This window comes from Callorhinus ursinus, unplaced genomic scaffold, assembly GCF_003265705.2.
Source record: "Callorhinus ursinus isolate GAN/ISIS: 27379988/994484 unplaced genomic scaffold, GSC_fseal_2.0 scaffold21, whole genome shotgun sequence".
NCBI lineage: Eukaryota > Metazoa > Chordata > Mammalia > Carnivora > Otariidae > Callorhinus > Callorhinus ursinus.
In genome coordinates, this window is record NW_027397083.1 from 22193197 (window position 1) to 22209527 (window position 16331).

Here is a 16331-nt window from a genome sequence, read left to right on the forward strand (position 1 = left end):
ACACTTACTTAAACCTTTTAGTCCAGAAGAATTTAAGTGTCTTTGATCCACACAAAAGGTTTTTAAGCAGAGTTAAGTGTGCATCAGAATTATTTAAGGGGCTTTTAACAAAATTCTAGTTCTTAAGAATTCCCAGAATTGGATTCCATTGTTCTGAATATTTTGTTCATATTACTAACAGAGAATCAGCTGAATTTTTGAACCAGATAATTATTAGGATTCTTAGATGTGGCCCACTAGTCTAAAATAGGTAACTAAATAATTGACTAGTTTGCCATTACATACCAATCATGGTCATATTCTATTTTTTCCAAAGCCTAGACAATTATTTTCTCAAGTTCCTGTACTATCTGAGGCCCACACAGCAAGGAGGTTGTTCGTGACTATTCTAGCAGTGAATTCCACAGAGCTTATCCTTCAAGTGATTAGAGATGCTGAACATACATAAAGGAACAACTGTGGTTTGCTACCACTTAGGCAGACTTGCCAGGTTAGACACAGCTGGACTGCATTTGGTTGGCATTGTTCATTTAAATTTCAGCTAGATGGAACTTCTCAAGAAACATAACCATCTTAAAAGCTCAAAAGGGGGCGCCTGGGTGGCTCAGGCATTAAGCGTCTGCCTTCAGCTCTGGTCATGATCCCAGGGTCCTGGGATCGAGCCCCCTATTGGGCTCCCTGCTCAGCGGGAAGCCTGCTTCTCCCTCTCCCGCTCCCTCTGCTTGTGTTCCCTCTCTTGCTGTGTCTCTCTCTGTCAAATAAATAAATAAAATCTTTAAAAAAAAAACTCAAAAGTATGGAAGAAATTTATCATTTTAATTTAAAATCGCATGCATTTTATAATTAAATTGTACAGTTTTATATCCATCCATTCATAAAGCCCTGTATTTTAGGTGTGGCTCATTTCATAAATTTGCCAGAGCAATATTTCAAATTTGTATCGCCAATATTTTAGAACAGTATTGTCAGAAAACCATGGGGCAATCATCTGGCTGATACTCAGATATAGAGGGCATCATTGCCATAGGACAGGCACTTCCACAGACCAGCATTTGCTAAAGTTTATTCCACGGAGTACTATGAAAAAAGAGGCAAGATATTCCATGGTCAAAAAATTTTGAGTTTCTCACTAGAGGACTTATGAGACACTTTAATATGTGTATACTTGCTAAAAATATCCAAGAAGGTGAGAAAAGTAAACTAAATTTTCAAAATTTTGGACCATGGGTTATTTTCTTCCTGACAGTTTATTGAGGTACCTCTATTTTGCAAATCGTCATGGGAAAAATAGCAAAAGATGTTTTCACAAAAGTATAATTTCCAGAGAGCTTTCCTACTTCAAATATGTTTGTTTTAAATTACAGGTAAAGAATGTGGGAATAAAATTGACAATGACAGAAGAAGACATTTTATGTGTTAAATATCAACAGGCCTTTGAATTTAGACCAAGGTCATACACATTAGCTATGATTGAGAAAATAATGTGTAGAATTTTTTTAAAATGAGATTAATTCATTTAAACAACTATTTGTTTTTTACCTAGCTCTAAAGGAAAAGGAGAACAATTATAATGTTATCTCTGGCTTCTTTTTAGCAACTATTACAGACTTGGTTGTAGGTTTCTGTGCAGCCACTAGGTATTTATCCAAAGGATACAAAAATAGTGATTTGAAGGGGCACGTGCACCCCAATGTTTATAGCAGCAATGTCCACAATAGCCAAACTATGGAAAGAGACCAGATGTCCTTCGAAAGACGAACGGATAAAGAAGATGTGGTATATATATATATATATACTACCAGATGGGTCCAGACTTGCTTTATCTTACAGTATGTACAACAAGAGTTGATCACTCCCCACTTCCCCACAGCTCCCACCATCATCTCTGGCCTAGGTTCCTACCATGCTGTCCAACAAAGCCTTTGCTCACATTCTTGCCCCCAGTAATCTATTCATAGCATAATGGCCAGAGTGATTCTTTAAAATAGAACTCAGATCATATGACTTCTCAGAACCCTATTGCATTCAAAGTGAAAGCCAAAATATATATATATATATATACACACAATGGAATACTACCCAGCCATCAAGAATGAAATCTTGCCATTTGCAATGACATGGATGGAACTGGAGGGTATTATGCTAAGTGAAATAAGTCAGTCAGAGAAAGACAAATACCATATGATTTCACTCACATGTGGAATTGAAGAAACAAAACAGATGAACATCGGGGAAGGGAAGGAAAAATATAATAAGATAAAAATAGAAAGGGAGGCAAACCAAAAGAGACTCTTAACTCTAGGGAACAAACGGAGGGTTGCTGGAGGGGATGTGGGTGGGGAGATGGGGTAATTGGATGATGGGCATTAAGGAGGGCACTTGATGTAATGAGCACTGGGTGTTATATGCAACTGATGAATTACTAAATTCTACCCCTGAAACTAGTACTACACTATATGTTAACTAAATTGAATTTAATAAAAAAAAAAAAAAGAAAAGAAAGGTTTCTGTGTAGGAGTGATAGAATCAAGAAAATCTTTCTAAAGCATAAAAAGCATAGGCATTTAAATGACTCCTTCACCGAGGCAAGTGAAAGAAGAATTTCATGTTTTATTATAGTTTTTCCTGCTTTAGCCATACAAAAGTTCTTATATTCAAATTGATAACAAAGATCCTTCTTTTGAAATTATGGTGTTGGCTGCTGGTGTTACACTAACTTGCCTTTTTGCTTACCAAGCACGAGTTAAATTTCTTCAATCCTAACTGCCTGCTTAGAAGAAATCACATGGTATGGTAGACAGAACATAAATTGTGGAATCACAGAGATTTAAGTAAAAATTCCATCTTTACCAGGTACTTAGTTTTGTGAACCTGGGGAAATTACCTAACCTCTCCGATCCTGCTCTCTCTCCTGAGAAATGGAGACAATGATCTTAAGTCACAGAGCTGTTAGGAGTGTTATGAGAGACAGGACATATAAACTACTCAAGTATAACAGGATATCCAGAATTGTTCATTCTCTGTCAAGAGCATGCTTCTTCAATCAAACCCAAGCCTAAATAATGGCTAATTTCAGAACTTCACTAGAATCCTTCTCTCTCACTCTCTTTGTCTTTTTTCTCAGTAATTAGCTATCAGGTTCATCTTTATCCCTTGGTTGTATAAGCCTTCAATAATAGGACTTTTGAGTTATACAAGTATAAAACCAGTAACAACCTATATTTGGGGAAAACTCTAGAGTGACTTGAATGAAGTGACTGAAGAATTAAATATTTTTCTGGTAATATAAACTGGATATAAATTGTAATAAAACTGTATTTCTACAGACTGTAGTCTCTTTGGAAGGTGTCTCTTCCTTTACATGTATTTAAATTGTCCTATACCTGTATGTTATTGCTTGCTCCTAGGGAGAGGTGGGCTCTTTTTCAGCAGTTATAAAGAGAGAGAAAATGATACCCTCAGGATTACAGAAAACGTATCTAGTATTTGTTTTCCCCAGAATCTGGAAGAGAGGCCTCTATAAAAATGAATGAGTCCAGACACAGACAAAAACCAGTCTATTCCACACTGACACATTCTACATGTAGAATGATTTAAGACTGAAAAACAAGCCTTTGAGAAATGCACTGAAGTTTGAACATTGCATCCCCTCCAATGGTTCCATGTGAGTTTGAAAGCAGGGATCTCTATTGTGGAACAGACAGCTCCTGGGACAAAAAACAGTCTCTCAGGAGCTGGACCTTATTCCAGTGTAAATAGAGATCTCATTTTCCCTCAGAGCATCATGGTTCCTGAGGCTTAGGCATGTTGGTTGCCAGAGTACAGTTGTAACATGAAGAGGGTGTGAGTGAAACATGTTTTGGGAGAGGTCTTGGAAGGTTTTACTTCCACAGCTGGAGAGCTTGGGTTTCAAACTACCAGATGGGTCCAGACTTGCTTTATCTTACAGTATGTACAACAAGAGTTGATCACTCCCCACTTCCCCACAGCTCCCACCATCATCTCTGGCCTAGGTTCCTACCATGCTGTCCAACAAAGCCTTTGCTCACATTCTTGCCCCCAGTAATCTATTCATAGCATAATGGCCAGAGTGATTCTTTAAAATAGAACTCAGATCATATGACTTCTCAGAACCCTATTGCATTCAAAGTGAAAGCCAAAGTGTTTTTCAGTGACCTACACAATCTCAAGCTCAATATCTTCCTACTACTTTACCCCTCACTCATTCTACTTCTTATCCTTTGGTCACTTGCTACGACTTGCCTGTCCTTGCCCCATCTTTCTCACCATGTCTATTCTTTTCCCTGTAGTATTTGTTATCTTCTAATAAGTGAAAATATTTATTTATGTAAGTGCCATGAAAGAATAAAAGAGCTATGGCTTTTATTTATTTTTGTATACCAAGCACCGAGTTCTATGCTGGGCACACAGTAGTCACTCACTAAACATTTGCTGAATGGATGAATGAGTGAGTTAACTTATTTTAAGTACATGTTCTATGTAACTTGTACCTCACCAAGAGATGATGGAAACAAGAATGCAAATAAACGAGAATTATTCTGGAAGAGGTGCTATGTGAAAATTCAAATTAGCATCATGAATAGCTGGCATAGTACTGATTATTAATTCAATCCTGTCAACCTTTAAGATGTGAAAATATCTAACGCACTTAAATAAAAGAGATGCTTTAGAAAGATGTTTCTACATTAATTCTACCATCAAGGAGTGAAATGTCAAGCTAAGTGCACATACAGCTAGAACATTTCTAATTCTGTATGTCTTAACTTTAAATATATATAGATCTTTTTCAAGCAGCATGAACTGTCTTCTTTTATAACTTCCTCAACTTAATTTCTCTTTTGTTATACCTCTACTTAAAACAAAACAAAAGTAGTTTCATTTTCTCGCAGCTACTGAGTAGGGGTTGGTGAAGGGATGGTGTTGCCAGGGAAAAAGATTACTTTCTCCCTTGGAATCAAAAGCTCCCAATTTGGCGCTATTCTGTTAGCTCTGATGAAGGCAGGCTTTTTGGAGGGAACAAAACACCCACCGCCTTCACACTTCACATCATTAATTATTCCATCCAAAATTCCCAAGAAGTAGAACATTCTCTCTTGAGAGAAGAGGAAATTTAAAAATTGAGTTTTTACAAAGTCACTCTCTGTGAGCTGGTGGCAGAGAGCTGAAAGAAAACAGAATGTGATAGCTCACGAGAGTAAGTCTAAGAAGAAGACAAATTGCTCATATGATCTGGAAATGTACTTGGAACACAAACACAGTTACAGATCATCTACCTATTCATTCATATGGCCTTCCAATATGAATCACTATTTACTGATGATGTGATCATCTAGAAATTGTCCATATGAACATGTGATATAATGAGGATTTGAAACCTGCTCTCTGCCAGACTCAGTGCTTAGTTCTGGTGAATGTAAATTTAAAAACTGGGGACTTGTTCCCTAAGGGATATTTCTACTTTTCAGCTAACAAGTCAGATACTTGCTGACGTGTTCACAATTTCCTTTTCTCTGTCCTCATGTCACAAACCCTTTCTTTTCCTTCCCCTTCTGCTTCCCTTCCTCCCTCTACCCTTCTTTCCTGGATCTTCCCCATCATCATTTAAGCATCTCATATAAGAAAAAAGAAAGAAAGAGAGAAGTGAAACCTCATGAGAGCTCTTTCCCCTCTCTGGCTATTGCTCTTCATCCTCCCACGCACAGGGTGCTGATGACATTTGCTGTCGCTTTTGCTTTTCCACTCCCTCGTCACTCTTCAACCCATGTCCATCTTGCTTGCACATCCATCTCTTCAGAGAGATGATTCTCATTACTTTCACCAAAGACTTCTACACCCTCCAATGGAACGGGTCTCCTTCTTATCTTACTGGTCTGCTTAGCAGTATTTTACCCTGCTAACCACTTTTCCCTGAGACTCTTCCTCTGCCTCTTCCACCTACCTCCAGATCCTTCAAATGTCTACTCTCTTCTCCTACCTTTTACAGGCTCACTCTTAGATTCATTTTCTTCTCTTTTCTCTAGTGGTTTCATCCTAATACATGGCTTATATTACCATCTATATTCTAAAGACTAAAGCACTTACCCTCAGTTCACACTCCTCATTGGGCTCTAACACAAATTTCAAACATTTTCTACTTGTATTTCTCAAAGGTCCCTCAATTACTAGCTTATGATCTTTATTCCCATAATCTCATCCCACTTTCTCCCTAAATTAGCTCTCTTCTTGTCAAAAGTAGTTTTCTACTGGCTCCTCCTTCTGCCAATAGTATTCTGCCCCTTTATCTTCCCACGATGGACTCCTTTTCCTTTACATCACTTTCTTTCAGATCACACATGCTAACATAACTACCTAGCCACATTCCCCATATAAGTTATTCTGTTTTAGGGGCACCTGGGTGGCTCAGTTGGTTAAGCATCTGACTCTTGATTTTGGCTCAGATCATGATCTCCCTGGGTATAAGATCAAACCCCTTGTTAGACTGCATGCTCAGCGGGGAGTCTGCTTGAGATTCTCTCCCTTCCTCTCCCTCTGCCCCTCACCCCACACGTGTGAACACGTGCTAGCTCTCTCTCTCTAAAATAAAGCTTTAAAAAAACTTTAATACATTATTCTGTTTTAATAACTGCATGGCATTCCTCATTATGCATTTTTTCTTGTCTATTTATGGCTTCTTTCCTCCCATGAGAACATTGCCCATTTTTATCTTAATTCCCATTTATCCCCAATATGTAGCATATAATAGGTACTTCATTAATGCTCCTTGAATGGATAAAGAAATTGCTCAAGCCACAATCCTAAATTATCCTTGAGATCTTCTTTTCTTTTCCTATCATAACCAAATCACCAAGTATCTACATTTTAACTTAAATATTTATCAAATCTATATCTTTCTCTCCCTCTCTAATGCCATCCATGATATCTGTGCATCCAGCCCTGCTCTTTAAATTTATCCTCTTTTCAGGATTCCAAGGTATCTTCTTAGAAAACAAATATGGTCATGATCTTGCCCTGCTTAAAATCATCCCATTTTTCTTAAGAAAATCATCAAAAATCTTATACTTCTAGGCATAATTATTTAGCCCTCACGATTCTTTCCATACTCATCTAGTACCCTTTTATTCTGGTACTAAAAAATGCCAGTGTCCTTCCTCCCACTACCATCATGATATTCAATTGATTCCTATTATGATGGGGTTTGGCATTAATAGATTAAGAGATCCCCGGGTGATTAGAATGTGCAGTCAGTACTGAAAACCACATCTAGCCCTTTTATTTGACTTATTTTAGGTACTATCCATTTTCAAACTTTAATTCAAAGTTTATTTCTTTAATTTCACTTCTTCCCTTCCTCTAGTCTTCCCTCACCCTCCAGACTAGATCACTGCCCTTAATATAAATCATTCTAGCATCATTTATTTTTCTTTTAGGTCACTTATCACAGTTTTTGAAATTATGAAAGACTGACTCCTATGTAGTGTAAATTCAGTGAAGGCAGGGATGAGGTCTACTTTACTCATTGGATCCCCAATAGCTTGAGTAGTACCTGTAAAGATTATTTGCTGAATTAATAAATAATTGGAGATATGTAAGCAAAATAACTACCAATATTATAATAGGATGTATGTATAAATTGCTCTGGGAACAGATGAGGAAATGATTAATTGTATGGAGGAGAAATCATGGGGAAATATAATCTTATCACAAGACTGAGTTCATAAGACTTTGGTAATAAGTACTTATTGGTTGAATTAGTTCAGTGATCTGGGTATTCTGGGTTAAAATTCCCAGAAGAGATATAAAAAGGGAAACACAATTAAAGGAGTCAATAGAAACTGAGACCAAAATTCAACTTGCCCAATTCTATAACACTAGACACAGTATGTAACTAAATCCTTACCTTATAAAGAATCAAGGCACTGTACTGTTATTTTATATATATTTAAAAAGTGTTAATAAATATAATACATCAGTTTTCTAGGGCCACCTCATTATAATTCAGTATTTCCTAATGTGTGTTTCTTAGAAGACTAATCACAGGAGCTCTCCTGTGGAAAAAAAGAGGGGTGGGGCTCCAATACCATATGTAAGTACCCGTGAGCACTTTATTCCACTGATAGCATTTACTAGCAAATTATCTAGATATTTAATCAAAGAAATCATCAACATTTTTTCACCTTGTCTGTCTCATTTTTTAGAAAAGTAGTTGAATCACAATCGTAGTAATTTAGGGACCCCTCAAATACTTAATTTAAAATTTTTCTCTGAATAAGGGAATGGCTGATTAAATCCCCAAGTTGTAATACTATACACCTCGTAAAAAAGATGAGTTGGATCAAAATATAATGACAATTTAAGATATTCATAATGTATTATTAAATGACAGATTTGAGTAGTAGAATAGTATATATAAAATGACTTTTTTCTAAAAAATGTGTACATATTTATATATACATAGAAAATATCTTGAGGGACATCTAGCAGAATAAAATCAAGGTATTAACAGGGATATTAATAAACAAAAGGACATGATTTGGGAGACAGCAGATGTAAATTTTGACTTCTTATTTTGTTCATTTTTATACTTTAAATTTTTCACATTAGATTTTTTACTTTCTGTAATGTGAAAAATACGTGTTTAATGTGTGTGGGTTTTTTTTGAAACTCAAACAAGAATTTTATAATTTGTATGTTACAAACACCTAAGAAACTATTTTCTTTACAGTTATTGTCATATACTTTTTTAGCTTGTGTACAAATTCACATAACCGAAAAGCTCGTGTTTCTCAGCTCAAGCCCCTATAGACCCCACTAAGTCGGGGCCCAGCATTCTCTGAAGTACAAAGATCAGAAGTTACTGATCTTCTGCAGCAGGGTTTGGCGCTCCTCCTCAAGGCTAATGTTCTCAGCGATGGACTTCAAGAAGTGCTGCTCATTTACCCTCTGGAGCAAGGAACTACCAGAAGGGTTGGCCTTGCTCAGGGTTTTATAGCAGGTGAGGATTTCCAAGGCCAAAACATACAGCGGTTCACACACCTCTTGGTGGAGCATGGCCATAATGTGCAGAACATGACAGAATACCTGGGTATAAAAAAACAGGGTCTCCTGGGTCAGGTCCTGTCCTTGAGCCCAAGGGCCAACTGACTGTCTCAACCTAATGGAGTCCAGAAGATTGGTCAGACTGTTACAGAGAAGTTTGACTACATGGCTCCAGCCTTCCATAGAAAACCAATTACAACTCTGCCTGCAGAGAAACTGGAAAGCTCTCGGGAAGATTATGGAGAGCTTTATTTTATATTCAACAAACTGAATATATTCCAGGCTATACGGGACATGCAGAAAGTTGTTTCTCCAACAGTCTCTTGGTCAACTGGTAAAGGTACTGCCACTCTTGGGGGCTGCACCAAGGCATGACTTGTACCAGGGCCACCAGAAAGCCCTTGCTGAACAATCTGACCTCCTCAGGGTTGCCCACAGCTACCACCAAGAGGGACAGCATCTGCTCAGAGATGTTGCTGGAGATGTAGCAGCACTCCATCCAGGCAAGAAGCACTGTGCCTGGACCATACCCAGGGTCGGCTTGGGAGGTCCACTTTGTCCTCAGAAAGCTTACAGATCTCAAAAAGCATGGCTGGCACCTCACACTTGAAGTGGCCCTCAAAGAGGTTCTTCATTCTCAGGTGCACCATCCAGTCAAGCTGCTCCAGCTTCCGGTGAAGCCAAGACAGGGACTTGATCCAGGTGTCCACTCCCACAGCAGGCTGCACATGAACTCAAACCCAGTGAAAATCATCTCGCTTGGAAGCTTGGCCAGGGAGGACAGGCTGCTGTCCCGTTTGGCCTCCTTTACCTTCTCTGCCAGTGCTTGTTGGTAATATGGGTTCTGGGTGTCCGAATTCCACACAGAGATCACTGTGGCCAGTTTGTCCAGATACATGGTTACAGATACTTCCTGGGGGTCGTCCTCTATCAGGGCAAACACCATCAGCATGTCTGCCAAGTTGGCTAATGCACAGCATTTCATTCCTGGGCATGGGATTCTATTTTGGATTTGCTTCAGCCCAGTGAGCAGCATGGCCAACAGGGGCATAGTGGGACACACATCTGGGTCTGACTTAAACCTCTTTGGAGGGTGGGAGAACTCATCTGAAGAGGACAAATACTTATGGGCCATTGTTCTAAACTGGGAGAGCAGGGGGTCCTGCTGATTGCCTTTGTGCTTCATCATTTCCCACCAGACACTGAGGAAAAAGACCACATCCTTTGAAGACGTGTCAACAGACATGTGCTCCAAAATGCTCTCTAGTTCTGCATGGCAGATAGTGGTTGGCAGGGCCATCAGGAGCTGGATAAAGAGTCCAGAAGCTTCCAGCGACTTGAGCAGCTCAAAAAAGACCGTGTGATTGATGGTAGGGATCATGTTGCCTACTGAGAAGAACACATCTTTCTGCCACCAAGTGTCAGCATCTGAAGGGGTGACGGGGTAGGGCTGAAGAGCCTTGGCCCAGATGATGATCAGAGCTTTCTTCTTCCAGGCAAAGGGCTGGGAGCAAGCTGTGGCAGAGGAGAGCTCCCTTAGGGCCTCCACAATGGGCTGCCCAACACGTTCCCAGTCAGACTTTTTCAATTCCGTCAGTGCTTTGGGGTGGAACAGCTGTTCCACGAGCAAAAAGCCCCCCTGCAGAATAGTAATTTCCTCACAGATATTCACAGGTCTAGGTCCATGGCGGCAATGCTGGCGGCCTAATGTGTGTTTTTTAAGACCTTAGAGGTTTAACTAAAATAGCAAGAGGTTTTTGTTTCTGTTTTGATAAAAGGTGTATGAAAGATATACTTTTATCTCCTTTCTATTTATCTCCTATTTTTCTAATGAGCGTTGATAGTTTTACTGTTTCACTAGAAAAAATAACATTCTTTAAAGAGCACTTTTAAAAAAGCATTCAAGGAAAAAGTTGTCAGGGATAAAGAAGGGCACCACATAATGATAAAGGAGCCAATTCTCCAAGAAGACATAATAATCTTTAATGTGTATGCACCTAATAAGAACGTCGAACTGTGTGAGACAAAAACTGATAGAACTGCAAGAAGAAACAAATGAATCCATTATCACAGATGGAGACTTCAACACTCCTCTATCAGAAATAGACCCAACAGGCAGAAAACTGGTAAGGAAATAGTTGAACTCAACAACACCATTGATCAAGTAGATACAATTGACATCTATAAATTACTTCATTTACAGCAGAATACAAATTTTTCTAAAATTCACATGGATGATTCAAGAAGATAGATTATATTCTGGGCCATAAAACACATCTTAACAAATTTAAAGGAAAAGAAATCATATTACAATGTCTGCTCTCAGACTGCAGTGCAATTAAACTAGAAATCAATTACAGAAAGATAACTGGAAAATCTCAAAATATATGTAGATTAATAACACACTTCCAAATGACACATAGGGCAAAGATGAAATCCCCAGAGAAAAAAATATTTTTGTACTATGTGAAAACGAAGACACAACTTATCAAAATTTGAACTATTTAAACTTTAAATACAGTGAAAGCTGTGCTTAGGGGTAAATTTATAGCATTGACTGCATGTATTAAAAAAAGAAGAAAGATTTAAAGTCAATAATCTCAGCTTCTACCTTAAGAAACTAGAAAAAAAAGAACAAATTAAATTCAAAATAAGTAGAAGAACAAGTAGTAGAACATACTATAACATTATGTCAACAATACTTCAATAAAAAAAGATTTAGTGCATAAACCAGTAAAATTGAAAACAGAAAAAGACAACAGAAAAATTGATGAAACTTTTTGTTCTCTGAATAGATCAATAAATCAATAAGCCTCTAGACAGCCTACTAAGAAAAACAGAGAGAAGATGCAAATTACCAGTATCTGAAATGAAAGAGAGGACTTGCCTATAGATCCCATGGAAATTAAAAGGTTAATAAAGGAATACTATGGTTAATTCTATGCTAACATATGATAACTTAGATGAAATAGGCCAGTTTCTTTAAAGACACGATCTGCCAAAACTCACATACAAAAAGTACACAATCTGAATAGGTCTATATCTATTAAAGAAACTGAATCATTAATTAATAACTTTCCGAATAAAAAGCACCACTCCCAGATAGGTACACTGATGGTTTCTACCAAACATTTAAGAAAGAAATTGTGCCACTTTTCTATAATGTCTTTCAGAGTATAGAAGTGGAGGGGAAACTTCTTAACTCTTCTATGAGGCTAGCACTATGTATTACCAAAATCATACAAAGGCACTCCAAGAAAAAAAACAAAAACAAAACTACAGACCAATATCTGTCATGAACAAACATGCAAAAATTTTTAACAAAATATCAGGGAATAGAATTTAACAATGTGTAAAAAGAATTATATACCACAACCAGTTGGGATCTGTGTTAAGTATGCAAGGCTGTTTCAACATTTGGGAAAATCAACTGATGTGATCCATCATATCAACAGGTTGAAAAGGAAAAATCATGTGGTCATATTAATAGATGCATAAAAAGCATTTGACAAAATCCAACACCCATTCATGATTAAAAACTCTAAGTAAACTAGCAATAGAGTTGAACTTCCTCAACTTGATACAGAATAGTTACAAAACACCTACAGCTAACATACTTAATGGTAAGAAACGAGAAGCTTTCCTACTAAGATCAGGAACCGCTGCTTTTCAACATTATACTGGAAGCACTGGCAAATACAGTGTGGTATAAAAAGAACAAAAATGGTACACAGATTGGGGAGGAATAAAGAAAACTCTTGTGTTCTCAGATGACATAGATGACATAGAATGTAAAAATTTCAAACAAATCTACAATAACAACAAAAACAAATCCTGTAACTAATAAACAATTACAACAGGATTTTTTAAGATAAAAGATTAATATACAAAAGTTAATTGCTTTCTTTCAGCAATGAACAGTGGAATTTGAAATTAAGAACACAGTACAATTTACATTAGCACCACAAAGATCTAATTACTTAGGTATAAGTCTAAGAAAACATGTACAAGATCTATTCTATATGAAGACAACTACAAAATTCTACTTAATGAGATCAAAGAAGAACCAAATGGAGAGAGATTTCATGTTCATGGATAGGAAGACTCAATATTGTCAAGATGTCAGTTCTTCTCAACTTGATCTATAGATTTAGTGCAATGCCAATCAAAATTTCAACAAGTTATTTTGTGGATACTGGACAAAGATTATGGATAAGAAAAAGACACAGAATAACCAATACAATTTTGAAGGAGAAGAACAAATTTGGAGGATTGGCATTACCCGACTTCAAGACTTACTATAAAACTGCAGGAGAGGTATTAGTGAATACATAGACAGGTAGATAAATGGAACAGTATAGTGAGCCTAGAAATAGACCCACGTAAATATCAACTTGACTTATGAAAGTCAACTGATCTTTTGCAAAGGATCAAAGGTCAAACAATGGAGCAAAAACAGTTTTTTAAACACATGATGCTGGAACAACTGGACATCCACATGTAAAAACTAACTAACTAAATAAAGCTAGATACAGACCTTACACCCTTCATGATAATTAGCTAAAAATAGATCAAGACCTAAATGTAAAACACAAAACTATACAACTCTCAAAAGACAAAATAAGAGACAATTTATATGACTTGAGGGTGCTTTTAAAAATATAACACCAAGAGTACAGTCCATGAAAAGAAATTGATAAGCTGGACTTGCTTAAAATTAAAAACTTCTGATCTGTAAGAGACAGTGTCAGAAGAAATGAGAAAACAAGCAACAGACTGAAAGGAAATATTTGCAAAAGACACATCTGATAAAGAACTGTTATTCCAAAATATATAAAGAATTCTTAAAACTCAACAATAAGAAAACAAACAACTCAAGGGCCTTAACAGATACCCCACCAAACAAGATATATAGATGGCAAATAAGCACATGAAAAGATGCTGTACATCATGTGTCAGGAAAATGCAAATTGAAAAATGAGTTACCTCTATCCACCTACTAGAATGGCCAATATCCAGAATACTGGCAACAGCAAGTGCTGGTGAGAAATTGGAGCAACGGAAACACATTCATTGCTGGTGGGATTTCAAAATGGTATATCCTTTTGGGAAGACAGTTTGAAGGTTTCTTACAAAAATGAACATACTCTTACCACATGATCCAGCAATTCACTTCTTGGTATTTACCCAAAGAAGTTGAAAACTTATGTCCACACAAAAACCTGCACAAGGACGTTTAAAGCAGCTTTATTCATAACTATCAAAACCTGGAAGCCACAACGATGTCCTTCAGTAGGTAAGTGAATAAACAAACTGTGGTACATCTAGATAATGAAATAGTATTCAGCACTAAAATGAAGTTATCTATAAATCCATGAAAAGACATGGAGCAAGCTTAAGTGCATATGACTCAGCGAAAGACGCCAAGCCTGAAAAGGCTACAAACTGTACGATTCCACTCTACGACATTCTGGAAAAGGTAAAACTATGGAGACAGTAAGAAGATCAGTGGTTGCCAGGAGTTGAGGGTGGCAGAGAGATACACAGGCAGAACACATAGGATTTTTAGGGCAGTGAAAATACTTGCATGATACTATAGGGTAGATACATGTTATTTGTGTTATTGTACATTTGCCCAATGTTGATGTACAACGTCAAGAGTGAACACTACTGGACTCTGGATGATAATAATGAGTCCGTGTAGGTTCATCATTTGTAACAAAGGTACCACTCTGGTACAGAGATATTGATAATGGGGGATAATATTTGGGGGAAGAAGCTATATGGGAAATCTCTGTACCTTCCTCTCAGTTTTGCTGTGATCCTAAAATGGCCCTAAAAAAATAAGGTCTGAAAAAAAATAAGAGTTTTAGAAAAAAAAAAAGATTGAGAAGGAACTCATTTATAGTTCCAATATTGAAATTCAGACATTAACGACTTGGCACTCTTTTCTTTCAGCATTTTTCTTTTTGTAGGTTTTATACTTTATATAGGTATAATCATTTCTTCTTCAATTTGTGAAATTGTAAAAATAGTTATGCCCTTTGAAAAATATTTAAATTTACGGAAATATATAAGTAAAAAAGGAATACACATTTAAGTGGGACTGTATGTACGTATTTCTTTTACATTTGGGAGAAAACAACTATACATTTTATAGAGACGTGTGCTATATACACTTCCCATGCTAAAACATGAGATTATGTCCCTTCTAGCCCATTACATCACATAACTAGTGTTATTAAAGCACCTACCTCCTTTTCCAACATCAGGCCTTCTGCTCTGAGGTTCTTTTCAAATGTGTTTCTTCTGTCATATTGTATATTTGACTTCCTGTAAACCAGGATGTAATCAATCCGTTTTTTGCCATCTTTGAATAGAAGTCCACTGGATGCTATGTAATTCATGTCATTCTGCAAATAAAGCAATGATCGTTAATAATGTAGGTTAGACAAGCACATACATTTTGGTTTCAAGTCACTTTGGTTTGGATACTGGCAATCCAATAGCAAAAAAATATTGTTTTGTTTTATATTCCAGTTATGAGATATGGAAAGATGATTAAAGAAAGTTTGAGGTCTATAATAGGAGACAAGCTAGCAAGTGATGTTCCAGAATTTGAAATTAGGCAGTCTGATACCAGAAACTGGTGCTCTGATGCTGGCATCAAAATGTGTATGTTTTATTCAATAAGGTCCTATAAAAATAATATCAGCTAGCATATGTTGAGTATTTATTCAGCATCAAGCTCAGACATAAGTGCCTTACATGTTTGTTCTTATTTAATACTTACAACTTCCATTTCAAAAATAAAGGCACGAAGGCTTAACATAAGTACTGAAGCCAACATTGCTTCCAATATTAAATAATACTTAGAATAGATAATATTTTCTAAACCTATGTTCAGCAACTCTAAATCAAACAATAATTCCTGAGCTGCTTGCTCCAAAAAATACTTGTTCACAGGATATAAAACTGTGAGCCAACTAAAACAGCTTACTTACCAAGACTAATCTTGCTCATCAAGATTGCTTTAAGGCACTTCACCTTACTGTGACCATCTATCCAAGCTATTTTTTTTTATGGACTGGCCAATTTTCCACCAAATTCCTGCCTTGCAAGATTTACCTGGCCTGACAGCTGAGACACCTGAGTGATCCTCCACATTATAAATGACATCATGTAACTCCTCTCCTGGAGACCCTCCACTCCTAGCCCACTTTTCCAGTCTATTTTCCTTAGCACTTACTAACTTCTACCATGTTATATAATAC

General features: G+C 37.0%; 2 protein-coding genes across 4 annotated transcripts in view; both read right to left on the reverse strand.

Moving 5' to 3' along the window:
* Positions 1-16331, reverse strand: part of ANO3 (anoctamin 3) — a 440613-nt gene that overhangs the window by 119422 nt on the left and 304860 nt on the right. For all 3 annotated transcript variants that reach the window (XM_025879336.2, XM_073904837.1, XM_073904838.1), the window contains one exon: positions 15312-15470. In XM_025879336.2, coding sequence (XP_025735121.1) covers positions 15312-15470 — 159 coding nt within the window. The remainder of the gene's footprint in view (positions 1-15311; positions 15471-16331) is intronic.
* LOC141374766 (gem-associated protein 4-like) lies at positions 8866-14127 on the reverse strand. Its single transcript, XM_073904921.1, is given in 5 exon segments — positions 8866-9357; positions 9359-9613; positions 9615-9761; positions 9764-10761; positions 14058-14127. Coding segments are annotated over 5 exon segments (1962 nt in total).